We start from the raw sequence: 22,963 nt of genomic DNA, 5'->3' as shown, positions 1-22,963 counted from the left end.
TTGCATTATTATTCCGTCGAACATAGGGAGGTAACCAAATCGAAGAGCCACGTGCTGTACTTGTGTGGATAATGGATAATCCCATCGGCAAATCACGTTACTCATGGTTGGGTTGGCTGATGGCTCCCAGTGGAAAGGTGAAACTATAACTAGTATATATTACTACTATAGTTGCTCTGGTCTGGCTGTTCTCGGAAGGTCCGCTGCGACGCTCCGCAAATCCAAGGACTACGGGGCGGGTGACAGATCCAACACCACCACCCAGAACCAGACGAGCATCTGATGTCCACCCTGCGACCGAACGTGCTTGGCAGGAAATCTGGGCTCATCCGACCAACTTAATTTGGACCGTCCAGCAGGAAATTGGCAGGACCCGGAGTGGTGATGATGAGTCCCTCGGCCAGCTGATCATGCCCATCCGTGCCCAAAACACCGAAAGTCCGACGTATCAACGGTCCTCGTTCCACCTGGCAGCAGGGCCAAAGGCTCCATTCGACCTGTAGGTTGACCGAGGGAATTGCCGGGGAGGCAACTGCCTGCTTACTATGTATCAACCGCGACATGAAGGTACTAGTGAAGGTACAGCGTACAGGGTATCTACGGAGTACTCCGTACAGACATGCATATCCCGGGGGGAGGGAGAAAGAGATCCCGGATGATGGGAAAGAATTGAAGCAAGGTAACCATTTCCTGCGGTAAGATACACTGCTGAATTGAAAAATGGCTGGATGGAGATTGCGGTTTCTTTTCCCCTGCGTAACTTGATGCAAAGGCCCTGCCTGGTGATTCCGCCAGAACCCATGCAGCAGCAATACGAGAGGTCGCATGGGACATAATTTCCTTCTCCCACCCTCTCACACACTCTTCCACTCTCTCGGGATTCAGGAGACGACAATAGAGGACTCTCATATAAAAAAAAAGAAAAAGAAAAAGGCGCAGCTAAGACAGGAGACCTTTGAAGGAGATTATTATTAGTATTTCTGTCTCGATCTACTTCCCCCCTCTCCCCCCTCCTCCTCCCGAGAGCATCCAAAACAGCGTATCCAATCCACCAACATTCCTGCTAAGCAACCGCAGCGGAGACAACGTCAAACCATCGGATAGTGTCGCCCGCCATCCCCTCTTTCTGGTACTATTCCTGGCTGGCTTGTCCGGTCCTGGCCTGGTCTGGTTTCTGCCTTTCTCCGCAGCCGCATCCCAGCGTCAATTCAACTCTTTCCCTCCCTCCCTCACGACCCAGTCCGTTCCCACATTTCTCTCTGCAATCGCAAATTCCTCTCCTCTCTTCTTCTTCCCTTCCCCCTTTCGCTCTTTTTTTAACTCTGCCTCTCCTTTTCTCCTCTCGACTCGAGGTTTCATTTTCCCCACCCCTTTTTTTGGGTCGCTATCCATCTGCTGGATCTTCCGTATATGGGGGATTGTTGAAGTCGTTCTGCTGGAACGGATCCACGCTGGCTGTCGCTTCCCTCGAGCGCTCCGTCAGCCAACGCCATCTCCCCCACTCGCTCCCCGACCGGTCATTTGGCCTCCCTTTGGGCTGCGTCCGCCCTCACGCGAACCCCCCTCGATCAGCAGGTGGTCTTAGGGTGAATGAGGCGCTCTGAATTGTGGTTGGCTCGGAACTTCTCGTCAATTTCGTGCCCATCGTGATGTCCACTGCTGCTCCTCCCACTGCGTCACCCTCCGTCGTCCGCAGCCAGTCCACCTCCTCCCGGCCTTCCTCCTATCGTCCTCCTTCATCTGATCTTCCTCACCGAACCCGAAGTGTCGCGGTCCGTCCCGCGACTGCCTCTCAGCCCTCTCCGCAACATCACCATCACCATCACCACCACTCGCAGAATCGGTACTCGCACTCTTACTCCAAATCCCAGTCCTATGACCGCCGCCCTCCGTCGAATCAAGCCGTGTTCGACAACATAGCCCGTCGCGATTACGAAGCCTCTCGCGGTGCCCAGCCCGTTCCCTCCCGTCGGGATTCCTCCAGGGAGCGTTCCCAGGAGCGCCCCTCCACCTCCTATCGCACCGAACAACCCTCAAACAAACACCACCGCAATTTGTCGGTACAAGGTCATCAACGGGACAGCATAGACATGGCTACCGCCGGGCCCGTCATAGCGGAGGGCGTTGCAGGACATTCGCAGGCCGCCGCCCCCCATCTGCATCCGGCTAACTCGGTGCAAGCGAAACGTCGCACGATGATCACAACCCCGTCGGGTCAGTGGGCTTTGGGTAAAACGCTGGGAGCTGGTAGTATGGGCAAGGTAAAAGTGGGGAAGAACATGGAGACTGGAGAACAGGTGAGTGGTTGATCTGTCCCCTCGATGCCCGAATCAACACTGATGGCTTTCAGGTGGCCGTTAAAATTGTCCCCCGGCAGTCCACCGAGGAACATCGAAGCTCGCGCGAAGCCGAGAGAGCTGATCGCTCCAAAGAGATCCGAACTGCCCGCGAAGCAGCCATTGTTAGTCTCGTAAACCATCCGTACATCTGTGGGATGCGAGACGTGGTGCGGACCAATTACCATTGGTATATGTTGTTCGAGCTTGTAAATGGGGGCCAGATGTTGGACTATATCATCTCTCATGGGAAGTTGAAAGAGAAGCAGGCCCGAAAATTTGCCCGCCAGATCGCCAGTGCGTTAGACTATTGCCACCGCAATAGCATCGTTCACCGCGACCTGAAGATCGAAAATATTCTGATCAGCAAGACCGGAGACATTAAAATTATTGACTTTGGCCTCAGCAACCTTTTCTCCCCGAGGAGCCTTCTGAAGACATTTTGTGGCAGTCTCTACTTCGCGGCTCCGGAACTGCTCCAGGCTCGGCAATATACTGGACCGGAAGTAGATGTCTGGAGTTTTGGAATTGTTCTGTATGTCCTGGTCTGCGGTAAAGTGCCATTTGACGACCAAAGCATGCCCAAGCTTCACGCGAAGATCAAGCAGGGTGTCTTTGAGTACCCACCAGGACTCACAACAGGTTGGCTTCCCGTTTTCCCAGCATTGCTCAATATGATTACGGACGTAGTACTAATTTTTCAATACCAGAGTGTCGCCATATCATTTCTCGCATGTTGGTGACCGACCCCAAGCAACGTGCTAGTTTATCTGAGATTATGAACCATCCATGGATGAACAAAGGCTTCAATGGGTCACCGGACAACTACCTCCCATACCGTGAACCAATACAACTTCCCCTGGACCCGGAGGTCATTGAGAAAATGACTGGATTCGATTTCGGACCGCCGGATTACATCTCGGCCCAACTTACCAAAATCGTCGAGTCGGAGGATTATCAGCATGCTGTTAAGGCCATGGCCCGCGAACAACTTCCTCCCAGTCACACTGAGAAAAAGCGCGGAGTGTTCGACTTCTACAAGCGACGAAATTCGGCCAGCAGGGACACGCTGTCCACTCCCTCCGCAGAGGCTGTTCAATTAGGCAATGACCCTGTGAACGCCTACAGTCCCCTCCTGTCCGTCTACTATCTCGTGAAAGAGAAACTTGATAGGGAGAGGGTTGAGACGAACCCCGGTGCACTTGGTGTTCCACACGCCACCGGAGACTCGATGCTCCAGATGCCTGATCTTCCCGCGCCAGAAGCGGCTCACACGAACCAATACCACGTGCCCGGCGAGAAGGATACTGGGAGAAGATCTCGTCCTAGGGCAAGGACCCATGGCGACGACGATATTGCAGATGGGATCAAAAACCTTCACCTGGGCCCGCAAACGGGGCACTCACCTGCGCCTCCTGCATCGCAACCTGAGACTCCGGTGAAGAAGGAGAGCACTGCGGCAGGTATTCTAAGGCGATTCAGCACACGAAGAACCAAGGAGCGTAGCCGCGATCCGGAACGTGGCAGAATTGGAAGCCCCCACACGCCGTCCTTGAATGTCCAACCACCAGCCGACTCGGCATCCCCTCTATCCAGGGGCTTCAGTGTCAAGAGAACCAGACGTGCGGACCCGTCGCCGACGGCCGTCCATTCTGGGAGTAGCCAACCACAACACCAGGATCTTCTCAAGGCTCCAGGATCGACCGAGCCGGCCTCGCGGTCCAATAAGTTCTTGGAGAGATCGGCAAGTGTGAACTCGGCTGACTACCGGGCTCGCCGCGCTCGCAGGCAGGAAGCGGAAGCAGCGGCCCAACCACCTCCGACTAGCGGTTCGGACTATGCGAATGTGCAGAAAGATTCCACGCCCGGGAAAGAGGCTAAATTGACTCGCACGCAGACACACACAGCTCGGACAATGTCGCTCGGCCACGCTCGTCGTGAGAGTATCCAGGCCCGGAGGGCTAGACGGGACGCCACTCGGGAGGCTAACGTTCCCGAAGAGACCGATGCGGACATAACGGGCGCAGGAACGGCACTGGAAAGTGCCAACGAAGGAGAGGACCTTTCCAAGCCCGTATATCTCAAAGGTCTCTTCAGTGTTTCAACAACAAGTAGCAAGCCTCTGCCCGTTATTCGAGCAGATATCATCCGAGTTCTGAAGCAGCTTTCTGTGGATTATGTCGAGATCAAGGGGGGATTCAGTTGCCGTCATGCACCGAGTATCGATTTGGACAAAGTCGTGGATGTCGGGCCCCCGAGCCCAGACCGCCAAGGACACATGTCCGGCCACCGCCGCCGTATCAGCTTCGGAGGGTTCTTGAACCACGAGGATCGAGATGATTCACGGCATCACACCCCGCGGCCCCAACGTCGAACTCGGGCAGCACCGGATCAGAGTTTTGTGACCAACTCCGAAGGCTCTGATGAGGATGATGGCTCTCGGGACCACCGTGATAATTTGATGGTGGGCGAGCGTGTCATGGGAGAGACCACGACCCGTGTGCAGAGTGATACCGGCGAGAACCTGGTCCTCCGGTTTGAGATTTTGATTGTCAAGGTGCCGCTGTTTTCGCTGCATGGTATTCAATTCAAGAAGGTTGCAGGTGGCATGTGGCAATACCGCGAAATGGCCAAGAAAATTCTGGACGCCTTAAGACTCTAAGGTTCTTTTGGAGGATGGGGGCGCCTGTGTGCGGGTTTGGTTTCATTTACTCGGGCCGGTCGGTTCGAACCATGAGCATTTGCATGAGCATCACGTGTTTCTTTTGTTTCTTTTCTTTTATGTCCACTTTCGGTCTGCAGTATCCCTGAGCTGGCTCATCGTCCCCGGTACCGGTTTGTCATGGTGTACATTAGAACCGAGCAAGGTTGCATCATGGATTTCAGTCAGTTCTTTCCGATTCGTGTGATTATTGGCCTGTTGTATACTCTCCTGGGCCGTTTCATTATGTTAGTTCTATTTCTGCTGGTCCGAAAGGCTACGGAGAGTTACTATTGCGTAGGAATGTTGGCCCTCTCCAGGTCATATTATGAAGGTCATTTTATATAGGTGGATTTGAGAACACATCGTATCCCTACGAACCGTTGGCTTTCACTTCATGTCTAGGCCTACGAACCTTCAAAAGAGTCCCCGGCTGGAGATCCTTAGTCTGTCCCAGTAGACTAGCCCCCTGAATGCAGACCCTAGCCTGTGCTAGTCCCCGAGCTTGGTTACACAACATCAGCCCGTGCGAGTCATGATTACGGACCTGTCCAAGTAGACAATAGGACAGACTTACTAGTTAGTCAATCAATTACCAATCAGTTTAGAGCCACGCCACATAGTTTATGAGTATTTCATATACATAGATCCTTGAATTCAAGATCAAAGTTTAGCTCTTATGTTAGACCTAGATATTGTAATGTTACCGTTGAATTACTCGACACAGTCACACAACTCAAATCTCGTGCGACTAATTATACTCACACCACAGACTATGTACATGGCAGCATGGTTTAGGAGATATGTGCTGCAACAAATCAAGCTGAGAGACAAGTCAGCAGGTCCACTTTTCCTATGGAGTACTTACAAAGAGATCAAGTGCGAAGAAATGCATGTTCTGCTAACTGGTGCATGTAATTAGACAAGAAAGTCTAGCTATGCGGCGTAGAGAGCGACACATGCTCCTTGGAACTGAGTATGACTACAAATTTTGTTTTTTGTTACTACATAGCAAGTCAAAACTGTCCGTCCTAGGTTGACTACGAGCGTTGATTCAATACATATCAACATCAATACTTTAAGTAGTCTGGACTGTTTGATCTAATTGAATCTCTCAAAGCTTATAGCTGATATTCAAGATAACTGTATAAGCCTCGATATCCGAGTAGTTACTAGTTAGCCAGTTGGCCCCTTAGCGCAATGCGCCGCCGGGGGCGTCCTCGGGTAAGCTAAGGGGGACATCCTGACGCTAAAGGGCCGCCGCAGTATAGGGCGTAGGATGATACTCTGCTCTCCGTTAGTTCTTACCAGTATCACACCGCAAAACTTGCGAGATTATTCATATTACACCACCGTCAGAAGATACAGATTGTAAGCAGTTTAATCTGACTCTACAAGAAATAGAATTGTCAAATGTCATCAACAACAAGGCATCGACCCAACTTACGAACAACACAACTGATAACTAACTAACTATCATCGTGATACGCTTAGTCACCAGTGCGGATATCGCGCCAAGAAAGCCACCATTTGAATAAAGAGATAGATAAAGAAAGTTTGAGATGCTCTCCTGTCTCAGCTACAGTATTTATTCAAATTCTAGTTATTGATTTAGATTTAGAATAATTGATTCTATATGTTTGTCTCTTTTTGAGGTCTGATTTCTAGAAGTTGTGAATTACTCACTCTATGACCAGTCACTGATTTTGATCTGCTTGTTTGACTCTCACAGCTACCCGTGACCGAGCAAAGATAAGCAATGACTTTCCAGTCCAATCTATCCTCCCCAGACTGCATCCCTATTGGCCAGATCAGAATGGCCTGCGGCACCTACGCTGCTGATAACAAAAACCCAGTACAACACACGCACCTAATAAACAAGTCTCGACTTTCTCTTTCAACTGATATAAAAAGACCGATCCAGTTTGTAGTGAATGTCATTTCAATCGAAATCACATTATAATTAAAGAACTCAACCTCTCAGATTAGTTAATTTATAAATCAGCTGACTAATAATTTCCTAAATAGGCTAGTCTAAGTGTTAGTTTCCCCCTTCTAACTCTAGGGTCGAATTGATCCTAATCTTTTTCAGCAACCACACTCATGTTGTTCTCCTAAACGACCCGTTTCATTTGTAAAGCCAGTGTTTTGATTTTTTGTGATTTGTCTGGATGTCTTTACTTTCCAAAGAGATGGTAATCGATCTAACCCAGGATTCGGATTCGGAGGACAGGATCGAGGAGGTGAGTTGGGGCCTACCTATCTTCCACCCCCCCCTAGATAAAGGCTGTTTGCGTGTTGTTGGTCTTGTTTTGGTTCTTTTAATGGTGGTTGGCGGCTATCAATCTGTCTATCTACCTACGTACCTTTTTTTGGATGAGGTAGCAGCCATAAGCAGTGCCATGCTGCATTATCAGTCTACCTTTTTTTGCTGGGGGTGGTTCCAACACTTTTATTTTTCTTTTTTTTTCTTTTTGATTTCCTTTCTGTCACCTGCAGCATTTTGTGCCATGTTTCTGCCATGGAGATCAGCTGACTTGATACATCCAGCACGCGCCTTCCCTATCGGGACCAATAGCATCAGCTCTTGCTCCTGCTGCTGCTGCTGCTGCTGCTGCTACTGTTTCTCATCCCCCTTCTCCTTCTCCACCTGCACCTCCTCTGCAACACAACAGATCCAGCTTTCTCTCTACTCTTACTCACCGCACCGCTTCTTCAGTGCCATCGAAGAGGAAAAGTGAAGATGTAGAGTCACTGCTCGCCGCATTTCAAGCTCCACGGCCAAATTCACAGCAGCGGTCTTCATCTCAGCCACAACAGGCAAATAGCCTCACTAAGCAGACCCCAAACCACCACACCTCCTATGGTCAGGATGGACCAAAGAAAGCCATGCACATCCAACACCCCCTCATGAGCACCCGTCGATCATCCCCATTTAATGTGGCCGCCACCAAACAGATTCTCCGCCACCAGGAGAAGAATGAAGAAACCAAATCTGTCCTGATCAGGAAGCCATTCACATACCACACCCCCAGCCCTGGGTCCGGCTTCCCCCATAATACCCTGAGCGTGGTGGTTCCTTCACCTTCGCAACGCCAGATATTAGAACTCGCTTCCGCTAACTTTATCCCCGCTCCTTCTCCCATTGGGCTCTCGGAGACATTCTACCCGACTGACGCCTACGAGAAGCGTGCAGTGAAGGGTGCCTACCCGACCGTTCGAAAGGTCAAGCGGGCCGAGATTTCCTTTGAAGTTGGCACTGTTGGACCCCTACTCACTTCCAAGCCGGACATCACTGCACAGCTGCGTCAGACTCTGCAGCGGAAGCTGGGGAAGATCCGGGGCCCAAAAGTGACCTTTGCACCGGGAGATGAGCATCTGCTGGCGCGATTTGCGGCCAACTTTGAGTTTGTGAATGAGTACAAGATTCGCCAGGGGGTCACACCCGTGCCCGAGGAATTTAATGCGGGGTGTACCTGTGTCGGATTCTGCGATCCGGCAAGATGCCTCTGTCTTAGTAAAGAGGAAGAGACCAATGATTCAATGGTGCCGTACAAACGGGCCGAGGATGATGCGCGATTGCTGGTTCTTACTCCGGAGTTTTTAAAACGGAAAGCGATGATCTACGAGTGTAGTTCGCGGTGTGGGTGTGATGAGCGGTGCTGGAACCGGGTCGTGCAGAGTGGACGGACGGTGCGGTTGGAGATATTCAACACGGGCAATAGAGGGTTCGGTATGTCCCCCGATGGTTCTCATGTGGCACGTGATCAAGTACTGTACTGATCAAAGTGAAGGTCTCCGCTCTCCGGACCGAATCCGCGCTGGTCAGTTCATTGACTGCTACCTGGGCGAGGCCATCACCAAGGAAGTCGCCGACATCCGTGAAGACATCGCCACCTCACAAAATGGCCACTCGTATCTCTTCAGTCTGGATTTTCTTATCACTGAAGAAGACAGCAAGTACGTCGTGGATGGCCACAAGTTCGGTGGTCCCACCAGATTCATGAACCATTCCTGTAACCCGAATTGTCGGATGTTCCCTGTGTCTCGGAACCACGCAGACGACTATCTGTATGACCTTGCCTTCTTCGCTCTCAAGGATGTACCCCCCATGACGGAATTGACCTTCGACTACAACCCCGCCTGGGAAGAAGTCAACAAGGTTGACCCCAACGCAGTGCAATGTCTATGCGGGGAGAGTAGCTGCCGCGGTCAGCTATGGCCGAATCAACGAAAGGCGAAAGGGATGAGATAATCTTCAATCTCACCTACTACCTCCACCTGTTTTACATCTGCACATATTCTTTCCAATCATGATACCATATGCTTGCATTGCATGGCGCTGTGAGAGTTAGCTGATTGGTTAGTTTACACCAGGATTGGCGCAAGCGCGTTCAATTAATCTATTATTTCAACGGTATTGGTTTGTTCAGCATGGCGAGAGAAAGCAAAAGCCTAAGCCTTGATTCTTGTTGCATTGCATTGGGAATGATCACGTGTCATGCATTACATTGCCTTACTTCACTACTTTTCATTCCACTATCTCTGGTTCATTCATCATGGATGGATTAGATTGGATTGGATTGGGTTCGGTTGTCTTCTTTTATTCTCCCACCTCTTCTTTCACTCCGACACGATACCCCAGATGGTGCATTTACCCAATTAGTCATTCATTTCATTGCATGCTTAGGCGCTGGCGCGGAAGCTTTGTCTTATTGAATTGTGGGTACTGCACTGGTTACCATTGAATTCTATTTACTGTCAACTGTCACTTATTATCTCTGTGATTATTCGGTGTATCTAGTATTTAGCATTAACCGCAATTATCCAACGCTGAAATCAACTGACAGTATAAGCAGATGAGAGTATTCATTTGTATTTTCGGCCCATAAATCCAGAAGCAGGAGGGTAGATGAGTGGATTCCATTGAGAATCATATTTATCAAAAGATAAAAAATATTTGAAAAAAGAAAAGAAAAAGGCAACCAACTCTAAAGACGCCATTGCCCATCACCCAAACTCCGTCCAAATCAAACCAAGTATTACGCCTGTTCCAATTCGCTCAGATCATAAACAACCCAGGTGTGGAGCGTTGCACCCTGGTAGATAAGCAGACATCAAGCAAAGCGCCAGAAGCTCCCACCAAGCAGAGCAAAGTAAAGCAAGGCAAAGCAAAACACCAGGAATAACCACCATAATTTAAACCCAAGTGACAAAGCAAAGCAAGGGAGGGAAAAAACTATGTAGTCGAAAAGGCTAGCCACTTCCTTCCAAGACCTCGAAAATGCCACCCATGACGAAGCGCGGTTGCGCAACGGTCAAACTTTGTGTTGAGGATCGATCGCCAACCATCGACGAGCCCGAGGAGAAGACACTCGCGTCCATACTATCCATGGAAAAGCCGAGTGGATCCACCGGGCGCGGCTCCATAAGATCTAGACCCTGCCGCTCGATGGAGTCTTCGTCGCATCGAGACCGTTCCTCGCACAAGGCTAAGTCGACTTTGGAGGGGCGACGGCGGAGGAGCATCAACGAGGGACGACGAAGGAGGGACGAGTAGGAGAGTCGGAAGGGGCTTTGGCTGCGACTGGAAGGGGAGGAAGTACTGTTGGGGTAGTGGTGGTGGCCATTCAGATTGATGGGGTCGCGAGTGAGACTGAGGCGGTGGTGAAAGCGGCGGAAGGGATAAGGAGACGAAGTGGGCGATGAAGTGGGACTGACGGTAGTGGAGCTGAGCGGAGTCGGTGTCGTAGACGAGGACGACGGACCGACGGGAGGATGGGGAGGCACCGTCGAAGCGGTGGTGGAGGTTATCGACATGGAGCAACAGTCGGCGGTGCAGGCTCGTTCGGAAGGAAACGAAGTGTGCAAGGAGAGCCCGTGTGATGAGGGTTGATTGGAGCGCATCGTGGGTGGATTTTAAATTGATCGATGGAGATGAGGTGAGGTGAGGTGAGGTGTGGTGAATAGCGATCAATGACGACTCAGAGGGGGGCAGGGAAGTGAATAAGCCAAAGAATCGGTATGAGGGTGGCTTAACGGGATGTCCCTAATGAGGAGGATGAGGATGAGGGTGATGATGTCAAAGCCGAGGAAAAGGTTGGCGAGGAAAACAGTTAACCATCGGGAGGATTTAGAGAGTAGATATAGTAGTCAGGTGCCTCCGTAGTAGTTAGTATCTAGTAGTAGTTCCAGGCCGCGTGGAAGAAGCCGGTTCTCGACCGGAGACAAGAGGCGAGAAGAAGATCCGATGGCTCCGACAGGTACAAACAGGCACCGTGAGGCACCCTGCCTTATAGGCCTGAGGGAGTCGAGGAGAATACCTTCGATCCCAGCTGCAAGGAGGGAAGACACGACCGAACGAACGCAGGCCCCCTCGTTCGCTGCTGCTGCATCCGGCCATCTGGGCCCCTCCGTTTCCGATCCATTCTTACCCATTCGACTTTCCCACGCGCGCCCTTCTTTCCGACCGCAGTCAACCACCTGTCAATCGACTCCATCCATATCCCATGACGGGTTCTTTCGTCGACGTGTTCTCGCCAGGGTGGTTGACTATTGGCTTCCCCTTCCATCCCCCCCCCCCCCCCCCCCCAGTGCCCTCACGGTTGCCCAATCCGGCAATGCCAAGCAGACCCCCCGGAAATCACAGGATTCAAGGTCACAATTTACAACAGTACTGTATAGTTCGATCTATCATCATGACTATTCAAACACCAATCATCTCGTCTCCTCCCCAAGCTAAACTGTACAGACCGGCCATGCAGAACATGTGCCTCGAACCAATCGACGCGGTGTATCCCTCCCACACGCCACCGCTATGCAAACATCAAGTCTCTAGCGATCAAGAACATCCCCAGAACAATAAAGAACATCCCAAGCGTCTCCCCAGCCGGCACAGAGATGACTAGTTCATGCCCAGATCACTCCGACCAGCAAATGGATCCCGAACAGACAGTACTAAGTAGATGATGCAGGGTAAGATTGGGCAAAAACAAGGCACGGGGAAGGGGCAAGCAAGACACGCCAAAAACAGGAGCAGCCCAAAAGAACAAAGAAACTGTAAACAAACAGTAAACCCCCAAGAAAAAAAAAAAACAGGCCCCATTCCCATGATTCAACATTTATTCTGGGAGATCGTGGCAACATCGCTCATATATCTATCCACTTCACTCGTCATCCTTCTACTCCCCCGATCGACGTCGCTGCGTAAAGCTGCGCCGGATACTCTCGCCCCACGCCGATTCGCCCAGCGACTGCATCACATCGTTGACGTTCATCGTGCTGTTCTCTCGCGAATGCGCTGCGCTGGCTGCCTGCAGTTCATCGTGCAAGTCCGGTCCGCTGCCGTAGGACGACGTCGTGTTGGCCCGCTCCCGAAGGGGCGACAGGGATGGACTGATGCTCGACCATTCCGTCGAGGGCGAGTTCAACACAGATATGCGGCCCAGTGGACTCGTGTCGATGGGCGGAAGCTGATACGGCCGTGCTGCTCTCCCTGTGGGCGACGTCGGGGACAGCATCGGCTGCGACAGGTCTGCCCCGGTCAGCGGGTCGCGTGTGCTTTCAGGAGCCTCTTCTGTAGTCGAGGGCTCATCGTGAGATCCATCGTCCACAAAGATCTCGGGAACCGAGAACTGGGGAACGCCGCTCATCCGGGCCGATTTCTTGTGCTCGACCCGTCGCCGGAATTCGCGAGACCAGTACAGCGTGTCGAAGAAGCCGATCACCGTTTGGCGGCGAATGGTTTCCTCAACTCGCTGCAGTCGCGCCCGTCTTCGCAAGAACTCTTCGAGCCTCAGGCTCTTGCTATCGCTGATCACGTTGTAATGCGCCAGGATCATGAGGCACGAATGAAACGATATGCCACGCACCGGGTCCGCCGAGACGAGGACCTCTTCGTAGAACGCATTCAGCCGTTGCCGGCGCGTGCGCACAGTGTCGACTGGGATGCGTCGAAGGATTTTGGTCATTTTATCCAGGTCCAGCCCGTCGACCACTCTCCGATGCGCCATAAGCGAGTCTCGCTTGTCCACTCGACACTCTTCCATGATCTGTCCAATCGTAAACTCGCCGTCATAGATCCGCATCGAGAACACCCCCGACAACTCTCCCAACAGCCGCGGGAACTGCTCTTTGGTAATAAATCCCGTTCCATCCGGATCATATGTAGCCCACGCATGCTTGAAGCGGCGCACATCCTCCCGACTGATCGCGTACAGCCCACTGCTCTTCTGGTACACATATGAGAAGCTCTCAAAGATCAAGGACGTAAACAGCGAGACAAAGAGATACATGCTGATGATGTTCCACGCAATGAAGAGCGAGCGGGCCCACGGCGCACTGCCACAATCATCTTCGAAAAATTGGCCTCTATACGTGCAGTACGGCGGATCCATCGTGGCATAGTCCTCCATGATTTGGTTCCATCCTTCTCCGGCACTCATCCGGAACAGTAGAATGAGGGCCTTCGGAACGTCCCGGAAATTGAGGTTGTTGGTCTCTTGCGACCCGAACTTCGTAAGACCAAATGCTTGGTTCATGGCGATCGCGAACACAAGGAAGAGGACGAACCACGTGGCGAGGAGATTGCCGATAGATGTCAGACTAGCCGCAGCGGTTTTGAAAAGCTGGTCAAGCTGATTGTTCCGGGGAATAATGAGAAGAGTGATCGAGACAAGAAAGAGCTTGTTCAGCTCATTGATGACCTGGCTCGATGACAAGAACCTCAGAATTGTCGTGATAAACGTCCCGGAGACAGAGAGTAATGAATAAATGTCCCATGAACTACGACTAAAGCGATGCCAGCCTAACCCAATCATCCGGATTGCAACATTCACAATGTAGATGAAGTTAAACGCGAAGAAGATTATCTCTGTGAGAAGATGAGTGGTTAGCAGGAACAACGCCGATACAAGGCACGAGAGGACAACTGACCTCTGATCTGATCCCAGAGAGCCGGCTCGGGATAGTATTCCAAGACCAGCAACAAAAGGTGGAGTGTAAGAACGAGAGTCACGCATCTTGACCAAGGGCCGTGCTTTTTGACGGCCACCCGATAGCACCACATCTTCCACTGTCGGCTCTTCTTGTCCAACGAGCGCTTGGAAGGGGATATCTGCCGGAGAAGTTTCCTCAATTCTAGCCACGATCGCTGCTCAGCAGTGAGGTAGGCAACCCCGGTCTCTTCGGTATAGTTTCGCATGAACACAGACACGAAGAGCGTCAGGACAAAGACGGCACCGAGCAAGTTGAAAACAATGAAGAAAAGTCCATTCTCCGGCGCGACGTAGTCCTGTGGCTGCATACCAACTCCAGTAATGCTCATTGCACTGTCCTGTACGTCGATCCACCCTTCTTGGGAGACAATTTGGAACAGTATGAAGAGGGAATCGCCGAAGTTGTCAAAGTCATAGTACGGATTGGCTGCTGCTCGCGGGGCGAGGACGTCCCAATTGTAAGGCGAGCTCTGGTACTCATCGATGCATTGGTCCAAGCTTCCTGAAATGTCGCCATCATTACAAAGCACCATCCGTCCAGCGAAAAGGTTGACTCCGTAGATAGCGAAAGGGATCAAAAAGCTCATCGAAACGGCCGCAGCCTGTCAGGTGCATCAGCTTCTGCATGCTTGGGATACGAATGAGAAAAGGGACTTACAGCGATGACCTTCCATCCACCAACAATGATGACTGAATGGAAAGTATTCTTGGCACTGTCGCTGACATTCAAGAGTCTGAGGGCCCTAAGAGCCTTGAAGGCTCCAATGGCCCGAGTGACGCCCCAATCCTGGTACAAGGAACCACCGACACTGATCCAAAGCGTTATCAAAACAACTCCGTCGAGAAATCCCCAGGAGCCACGAAAGTACGCATTCGGGGTCCAGAAAAATCCATCTGCAATGACTTTGATTATAGCTTCGATGGAGAACAAGACCGCGAAACCCATATCAGTATACGTAAACCAGTCCCGGTTAGACGTGAAGTGGGTTTTCTGGTAAATTGGCGTGGTTATGCAAGCCAGCAGAACCATGGCGACAATGGCCGCATAGATAAAGGCGGAAAACGTATACCAGACCGGCTTATAGGGATCTACACCTTCCACTCGCTGGACTCCACGTCCCGGTCCCACGATGCGTTGGCATAGCTTTCGAACAGGATGACTGGGCGCGAACATGAAGAGGGACTTATTGTAATTGGGGTGGCGCATGAGGTACTCTCGCTGAGCTCTTTTCCTTTGCTCAGCGGCCGAGACAAACTCCTTGGCCATAGTTCTTGGGTCTAGCTCATCGAACGCCCGCGGGATCTCTAGCTTGGAATAGAAGGGATTCGGTTCTCGACGCATGATTGACGTGGTAAATTTCGACCCGAAGCGCGAGAAAAAGCCTGGCTGGGCTGTCTCCGCGGTGGCCGATGTCTCCAGTGGCACGCTATCTCCTTGCCGGTTCTCTGGCGATTCATTATCATCAAGGAACTCCTGGACAACAGCATCCTTGAGCAACATTTCCAACGCCGCTGGGCCATGATCAAGAGGATCTTTGTAGCGGCTGGAATCTTTGCCTAGCTTGAAGATCTTGGAAAGAGACAAATTTCCCTGAGAGGACATGTTGACCTGCTTCTGCTGTAAGAATGCCTTGACCTGCTGAAGCCGTTTCTCGTCCTCTGAGACATCAAAGCTCTCCTGAATGACAGCAATGAACATGTTCAGGACAATAAAATTTGCCACGATAAACCATAGTATCAAAAAGGTCGCTGAGATCCAAGCTGTGTTGTATCCATAAGTATATGTCGTGGCGTCGTACAGAATGTCTGTCCAGTTCTCACTGGATAGGAGTTGATACATTCCGAGGAAAGAATTGTATATGTCCGAGAAGGTGATATAAATGAGATCGCCGTCGTCATCTTCTTCCGGAATCTGACCGCGGAAGAGCTGTGTTGCGAAGATGGAAGCCAGGAATGTAATCAGGAAGACGAAGAAAATAAGATTCAGTAGACCGACTGAATTACGGAAGACAACCATGATGAGGTCCCTGGTCACCTTAAATGCGAGCACAACTCGATATACTCGAAGAATCTGAAAGAGTGTGAGGACATCATATGCCCGTTCCCGCTTGATCGCTGGAGCCTGGATGATGCAGGTTATCACAACGAGTCCTAGATCAACCCAGTTTCGAGCCTTTTTGTGAAACGTGCGCCAATCAGAGGCAAACCGTAGAATAATTTCAAAAAGGAAGATGAATGTGACGATGAATTCCGTGGTGCTAATCAACCGCTCCCGGCTGTCACCCATAGAAGCGCTCCTCAGGGCTTGAATAGTAAGATCGAAAATGATAATGCAGACCCAAAGCCATTCAGTCTTGTCATAGAGACGTTTGATTGTACTAGCCTTTCGGGAGGACATGTCCTCCCTCTCAGTTGTGTCGATTTTCTGAACGGCAAAGGCACTGCGCTTGCTTTCCTCTCGGATGACTTGAAAAGAGTGAGTGATCACCGCAACTAGCAGGTTGACCATCCACAAACTCAGAATGACAAGCCCACATACGAAGAAGATAGAGGACGCGAGGTAATCACTGTCAGCAGTATAGTAGAGGATGTCAGTGAAGGTGTTGGAGGTCATGATAACGAACACGAGCTCCAGCGAGTTCAGGATGTTGTCAAAACTCATCGTCCCGTTAAAGGGATTGCCACCTTCAAGACAAACCGATCCTGCTGGGCAGAGATAGCCCTTCGGACTAGACGTACTCGAGATGTTGTTTGACTGGATCCAAGACATTTCTTGCCCAGTGGTCGCATTGATATAACCTCCGCAAAATTGTATATTGCCGTTTGGATCGTTTTGGTCATAATCGCTTTGACCGTCTACACCACGCCAAACACAGGTCCTTCGAAGACTGGACTTGAAGCTTTGGATGCCAACAATGGCAAAGAGGAGCCAGAAAAAGCCGACGAGGAACGCTACATGCGCAAGCAAAGGCGCAGCCTTCTTTAAACTCCGGATGATAACCTGGGTTGAAGTCAGTAAATCACGCCGCTAAGAATCGCCATCTGCCTCGCACTCACAGAAGTACCATTAGTCAAATTAAGGAGACGAAGGATCCGAAGACAGCTGAGCATGCTGAACACATAGAGCTGCTGGCGAGTCTCCACTCCATATATAGAGAGAAAGAAGGAAACCCAGTACGACACTAAGGCGACAAAGTCGAGACGGTTGAATGAGTGGCGGAGAAACGCACGGTGAGCAAGTCTCACGCGGCTTTTCTGAAGCGGATCATCGGCGAGTTGACGTTCCAACTGATTCAAGCCGCCCGTAAAAGTGCGTATGATAGAGGCTTGCGGTTGCTCTGACATGACTGATGACTTTCGCACCGAGAATTGTCGCTGCGGTATGATGAGATTCTTTCCCTTCTCCACTACCGCTTTCCGGAACCCCATCGACCGGTCTATGGTGCTGTATTCGGCAGGGTTGATGATCAGCCCTGACACGAGGATCTTGGCGATAATTTCGAGCGTATAGATGATGAAGATAGCAAAGTACGGATAGTCCATGGCATTTGCCCCCCATTTGACAGCTCGGGGGTATTTCCAGACCGAGCGTGAGGACTCAATAGTCAACAGAATCGTCTGGACCATAATCACAACCAATATAAAGGGCTCCGTAAATGGATGAACCAGTATATCACATAACCACATCCGAAAAGCATTATCTGGGCCGAGGATGCCCAGGGATTTCCCTTTCAAAGGGTTGCTAATGCCGCGCCAGGCTTTATTGTCCGATGGCAGTTTCTCTCCGGGAGCTGAACTGTGCAACGAACTGGTAGACGGCGCATCGTGTGCATAATCCGGTAAAGATGGGAGTATCGGTGGCTCTTCCATCCGCGCATTCCTATGCGATTCCTCCCTGAGGATCGATTGCTCCACAACTTCAGGTTCATTACTGAGGTTGACGATACGCTGGGACATAGACTTCATCATCGAGCTGGCCCGCTGCAAGGCTGACCCAGAACCCGAAGGGGACAGCGATCGAGATCTTTCCATCCCACTGCTTCCTGTGCGGGGTCTACCAATGAAACCCCCCTCCAGATTGTGTAGATCATCGCCTAATCGTGACCCCGGATGGCTGGCGGCGGGGAGCTGAAGTGTACGTGCACCGCTCTGATCATCCTGATGAACATTCTCCGAGCCGGAAGCTCCACTTATCGGCTGGACGTTATGAGTGTCCGTCAACGGTGCAGTGTCATTGTAGGTATTAACGCGGGAGAGGTACGGGTCGGTTCCATCCAGCGGCACAGTGTCTAGGTCAATGCTGGAGCCTGCCCGGCTATGTGATGGTGCGAGTGAGGTACTGGACGAGGGGTGAAAACTGAGTCCGACCGACGACATTGCTTGAGCAAACGCCCCGGGGTCCTCGATCGGGACGTCGTCATCTTCTTCATCGGCGACATGAGGATGCGGGCGCGCATTGCGCGCGGCATTGACGGCATCGATGGGGGAATCCTCCGCTATACGTTCGTAATTCCTTCCTGTTCGGCCCCTGCCGGTCAAAGAGCGACCCAGCCTGCTCGCAACACCACCTGGGCCTCCACGTTCATGGTCCGGTTCCGACGGCGCGGAGAGATCCTGCAAGGGGATTGAGTGATCGGTAGAGAAGTCGGGGTTATTGGCGCCGCGGTCATGGCTATTCGAAGCCATGGTGGGCAGTCTCAAAGTGCTAACCGAAGGCAGACATCGCAGGCTGCAAGAAAGGAAAGATTAGAAAGGCTCAGCTCTGGAGCGTCGTCGACCAAGGGCAAGTGAAAGCGCGCTTGGGGAAGACTCCTAGCCAGGACTTGGGTCTAGTACGAAAGGGCTGACGAACTCTGGTTAAGTTAGCGGTGGCACCCCGAGCGGAACTGTGGGCAAGGATCCAATCAAGCCAAGCGGCCGTCAAAGGCAGCGGGCATGATGGGGAAGGGAGCCCAAACGTGTCGTCTTCCAGACCGCGGTGATGATTATTATTGCTCGGTATGCGCAGCGGAGCTTTGCCTGGATGGCGCCAAAGCGGCCAAAAACTGGGGCGGCTTCGGCAGCGGCGGCTTCTGTATGGTCCATTCCAGCCCTCAATTCGAGGGCCCAGCGATTGCTCGACTTTTGATCTTCGAATCGTCCGAGCCTTATGGGTGGACAAGCCAATAAATTATTCCCTGTTCCCCGGCAGGAGGGGGGGAAATCATCATGTACGACCTGCTTTGGTCCCTGACAGGATCACTTGTCATACGCCTAATTCGGTATTTCCCTGGGATTTCCGGCCACTCTACGGAGTACAATAATTAAATGGTGTATCTAGCCTATCTTCTTTCTGTCGGAATTTTCCCTCCGGCTCTATTGGGTTCGAAATTAACGGGCGCCCGCCGCCGTGCGCCACACCAGAGCGTTATTATTATTATTATTATTATCATGCTGCCTACCAATGCAGTTGACCCCACCCACCGCATCCAAAAATAACCCATGACAAGTCCTGTCTCTACGGAGGGATGAGACATCCATGCAAGGCCGCTAATGGATTTTAAAACACGGCTGGATAGTCACAGGAAGGCTGCCTGTCCAGGATCCGAAAAAAAAAAAAAATAAAAGAAAAAAAAATATAATCACTGCTTGCTATTTCGACCAATCAATCAGTGTCCATACGGTTTCCTTGAGCTGGATCCTTGACATGATCCCGAACGCCTTGGAGAAATGCCTCGACGGCATCACCACCACCCAATGGAACTCCTCCCCTCCGCATAAATCCTCCATTTGCAACCGGAATCTTTAGGGCTTCGCTGATGCTCGGTAATCCGCCATCTCTTATCGCCACCGTCAAGCTTGCTAGACTCTGCGCAAATTGAGGCGAGTGTAGAACTTTGCGAAGAATTTCTTTCTTTTGCGTGAGATCGAGGGATCCCAGAGCTGCTTGAGCGATGTCAGGGTCCTGGTCTGCCGCCGCCGCCTCTTCTGGATCGTTTTCCTGTGCCAGGAGCAGCAACGACGGGGGCAAGAAGCTCAACATATTGTCAACGGTTTTCTCGTCCGCAGACCCCAAGAAGGCCACTGTAGTCGAAGGGGAAAGGAGATCTTGCAGAGTAGTGAAATGCCTCTCGGGGTCTTGGGATTGCCGTGGGCCCCCCAAAGACTGCAGGAAGCTCTGCACGACAGATGAAGGATTCGAGTCAGCAGCCGCCCTGTGAACCAAAGCCAGTCAGCCTGTATTCATGGGAAAAGAAGCCTAATCATGACCAAAGTATCCGAGCGTATTGAAGTAATAACTCGGCTAGGAGAGTTCAAGACTAGAGACAAAAAACTGTCGAGATATGTACCTACGCTCTTCCACCATCGGCACCACCCTCCCTCGATCCTTGGCCTTCCTCCCGGATATCACCGCCCGTGGCATCCGGGCCTGCCCCTCCGCTGTTGCCTCCGTGATTGTGGTTCGGGTCATGGTCCACACCTTCGACATCCTCCATTGTCTCGTCATCATCGCCGCCCGAAGGACCGCCCCGGGGAAGGTTGGCAATTTCATGCTCCACATCCAGCTCTTCACCTTGGAGCAGCCCGTTGACAATCTCTCCCAGTCTAAGATCCCTCTGGCTGAACCAGCTCGGGTTTCCATCCTCGTGTTGCGTCTTGGACTGTAGCCAGAAGAGGTACCGTTGGGAGCTCGAGGAGAACTTCAAGACGTAAATGCGACCATTGGTAGGCACCGCATTACCGGCAGGCTTGTAGGGAACGAAGCTTCCGTCGGAGGGGACCATGACCAGGTCGAGCTCGGGCTCCGTGTGGGGAGCAGACCTGGGACGCCAACAGAAGTGTACCAGCTCATCTTCGGAGTAAAGATAGATGTATCCGGGGGTCGACTTGGGTCTGACAACGGGAGGTTCACCGGACGCCTATCATCAGGAAGAGATGCGATGAGCAACGGGAGAATAGATTCAACTGGGGAGAGCTTCAGACTCGACTCACCTCCAGGTCACAGATACCCGCTTTGAAGGTAATGATCGGAGCTATAGACATGATGGTGTAGTCGTCTAAGTGAAGGAGAGTGGCAAGGTATTTGTGAGTATGTACAGATCCCTGCTGGTTGGAGTTAGAGGATGATGGCACTTCTAAGGCAGCGGGCGAGAGGTGGTTTGAGGATTGACGGCAGAAGCTGATCCAGCAATGTACGTCAGTTGGGTGGTACCCGCAACAATGTGAATGGATAGCTTGGGTTTGCGCGGTGGGTGTCTGCGGACGACCGAAGGGAAGGCGGGAAGCGGGTGCCTTAGGCTCGTAGAGAGCGCTATCGGGCTATCGCTATCAGGCCGCTCCGAATCGGCACTAGCGCCTTTCGGCTAGGGCTCGCGTTCACACAAACTCACACTTTCCCGTCCTGGGGCGCAAGTAGCAAGTCACACATCAACTCCAACAACCACCCGCCGTCGACAACCACCACCCTCCCCCTACATTCTTTTCAGACCACCTTCGTCCCCAGCAGCCAATATGTCGGACTCTACTGTTGGCCAGACGAAGCAGTTTGGAAAGGGCCAGAGGACCGTGCCTCACCCGGCTCAGAAGGCCCAGAAATGGTACCCCGTTGATGACGAGTCGCAGCCCAAGAAAGTCAGTACCACACCCTACATCAGAGCCAGAAAACGAGGTGGACGAAGATGCGGTTTCACTATGAACAAATGCGACGGATTGCGCTGGTCAGCGAAGGTGACTCCTATTAGCGGGAGGTTGGAATAAGGGCCAGTCTCGAAAGACCATGAGTTGATAAGGAAATCGCATCTTCGGCCGACCTCGGAATTGTGCAATTTGGCCCGAAATTCGTCTTACAATGGCACACAAGACACCAGAAGACTAGAACAGACAGTTCTGACATGATGTTTGTTTTTATGCATACAGGTCCGCAAGACTCTGCGTCCCGCCAAGCTCCGCGAGAGCCTTCAGCCCGGTACCGTTCTGATCCTCCTCGCCGGCCGCTTCCGTGGTAAGCGTGTCGTTCTCCTCAAGCACCTCGAGCAGGGTGTTCTCCTCGTCACCGGTCCCTTCAAGATCAACGGTGTCCCCCTCCGCCGTGTCAACGCCCGCTACGTGATCGCCACCAGCACCCGCGTGGATATCACCGGTGTTGACGCCCAGACCCTCGAGAAGGTTTCCGCTGCCGACTACTTCACCAAGGAGAAGAAGGCTGAGAAGAAGACCGAGGAGGCTTTCTTCAAGCAGGGAGAGAAGCCCCAGGTATGTGCAACCCGTGGTCGGACTCTCCACGTGAGAGGGCCGGACTATGCGGAATGATCGGATACTGATGTAGAGACCCATCAACAGAAGAAGGTCGTTGCTAGCGCTCGCGCCAGCGACCAGAAGGCCATTGACCAGACCATCCTGGCCTCCGTCAAGAAGGAGAACTTCCTTGGCAGCTACCTCGCCACCACTTTTAGCCTCCGGAACGGTGACAAGCCCCACGAGATGAAGTGGTAGATGTGTGACGCGGCGGCCGCGGGTTCGGTAGTTATTGTGGAGGAATCCTGCGAGGGGCGGCTAGATGCAACTCGGCATTCCCAATTCATTGGGAGGGCGTTTGCAGCGCCGGAGGAACAGCTCATGAAGTATATGTAACTCGATTCGGGCCTCATGTTTGCTTAGGATTGCGGTTTTTTTAATGCGGAAAAAAAGAAAAAACCGGTTGTTATCTCTTATTTCACGATCAGTCCCTCCAGCGTGGCCGTCTTGCAGCAGTTGATAACTGAGCCGAAATGAAAAGAAAAAAAGAAGAATACCTTTCCAGCTGTTTACTTTGTCCTCCCGGGTGAGGGCTGGGAGACTTTTTCATTCATGTTCACTACGATATTATTCATCTCCAAGTTCCAGGTTCGGGCGGAAATCTCAAAATATTTGGGAATCTTAAATTTTTGGGTTTTAGGTTACTATCAATTCTT

The 22,963-nt window shown here is 51.8% G+C and overlaps 8 protein-coding genes across 8 annotated transcripts; 5 read left to right on the top strand and 3 right to left on the bottom strand.

Moving 5' to 3' along the window:
- Positions 1–293: 293 nt before the first annotated feature.
- On the top strand, positions 294–503 carry BO94DRAFT_469219 (uncharacterized protein; the record flags this gene model as incomplete). Its single annotated transcript, XM_025608285.1, has 1 exon — positions 294–503. A coding segment is annotated over one exon (210 nt), but the record flags the coding sequence as incomplete, so codon positions are not given.
- A 1,018-nt stretch (positions 504–1,521) lies between these two features.
- kin1 (putative serine/threonine protein kinase Kin1) lies at positions 1,522–5,088 on the top strand. The gene is made up of 3 exons (XM_025605548.1): positions 1,522–2,297; positions 2,351–2,978; positions 3,047–5,088. Exons 1-3 carry the CDS (start codon positions 1,650–1,652, stop codon positions 4,996–4,998), a joined length of 3,228 nt encoding a protein of 1,075 aa, XP_025465853.1. The 5' UTR covers positions 1,522–1,649; the 3' UTR covers positions 4,999–5,088.
- Positions 5,089–5,452, top strand: BO94DRAFT_117613 (uncharacterized protein). The gene has a single exon (XM_025605547.1). The coding sequence runs from the start codon at positions 5,179–5,181 to the stop codon at positions 5,383–5,385; it is 207 nt and encodes a 68-aa protein (XP_025465852.1). The 5' UTR covers positions 5,089–5,178; the 3' UTR covers positions 5,386–5,452.
- A 2,265-nt stretch (positions 5,453–7,717) lies between these two features.
- clrD (histone-lysine N-methyltransferase Clr4) lies at positions 7,718–9,292 on the top strand (the record flags this gene model as incomplete). The annotated part of the gene is made up of 2 exons (XM_025617287.1): positions 7,718–8,770; positions 8,832–9,292. Exons 1-2 carry the CDS (start codon positions 7,927–7,929, stop codon positions 9,290–9,292), a joined length of 1,305 nt encoding a protein of 434 aa, XP_025465851.1. The 5' UTR covers positions 7,718–7,926.
- A 574-nt stretch (positions 9,293–9,866) lies between these two features.
- Positions 9,867–11,116, bottom strand: BO94DRAFT_117571 (uncharacterized protein). The gene has a single exon (XM_025605546.1). The coding sequence runs from the start codon at positions 10,942–10,944 to the stop codon at positions 10,294–10,296; it is 651 nt and encodes a 216-aa protein (XP_025465850.1). The 5' UTR covers positions 10,945–11,116; the 3' UTR covers positions 9,867–10,293.
- A 1,102-nt stretch (positions 11,117–12,218) lies between these two features.
- cch1 (calcium channel protein CCH1) lies at positions 12,219–18,719 on the bottom strand (the record flags this gene model as incomplete). The annotated part of the gene is made up of 4 exons (XM_025615794.1): positions 12,219–13,909; positions 13,972–14,635; positions 14,692–17,034; positions 17,091–18,719. 4 exons carry the CDS (start codon positions 18,717–18,719, stop codon positions 12,219–12,221), a joined length of 6,327 nt encoding a protein of 2,108 aa, XP_025465849.1.
- A 743-nt stretch (positions 18,720–19,462) lies between these two features.
- Positions 19,463–21,705, bottom strand: BO94DRAFT_117423 (uncharacterized protein). The gene is made up of 4 exons (XM_025605545.1): positions 21,404–21,705; positions 21,006–21,324; positions 20,367–20,932; positions 19,463–20,227 (listed from the first exon to the last, which is right to left on the bottom strand). The coding sequence occupies exons 1-4, from the start codon at positions 21,439–21,441 to the stop codon at positions 19,678–19,680; spliced, it is 1,473 nt and encodes a 490-aa protein (XP_025465848.1). The 5' UTR covers positions 21,442–21,705; the 3' UTR covers positions 19,463–19,677.
- BO94DRAFT_536538 (60S ribosomal protein eL6) lies at positions 21,464–22,802 on the top strand. The gene is made up of 3 exons (XM_025612038.1): positions 21,464–21,644; positions 21,930–22,265; positions 22,353–22,802. Exons 1-3 carry the CDS (start codon positions 21,525–21,527, stop codon positions 22,503–22,505), a joined length of 609 nt encoding a protein of 202 aa, XP_025465847.1. The 5' UTR covers positions 21,464–21,524; the 3' UTR covers positions 22,506–22,802.
- Positions 22,803–22,963: the final 161 nt, after the last annotated feature.

This window comes from Aspergillus sclerotioniger, assembly GCF_003184525.1.
Source record: "Aspergillus sclerotioniger CBS 115572 chromosome Unknown BO94scaffold_19, whole genome shotgun sequence".
Classification (NCBI taxonomy): Eukaryota; Fungi; Ascomycota; class Eurotiomycetes; order Eurotiales; family Aspergillaceae; genus Aspergillus; species Aspergillus sclerotioniger.
Note: the sequence above shows the minus strand (reverse complement) of the source record. Positions and strands in the feature narration are given on the sequence as shown.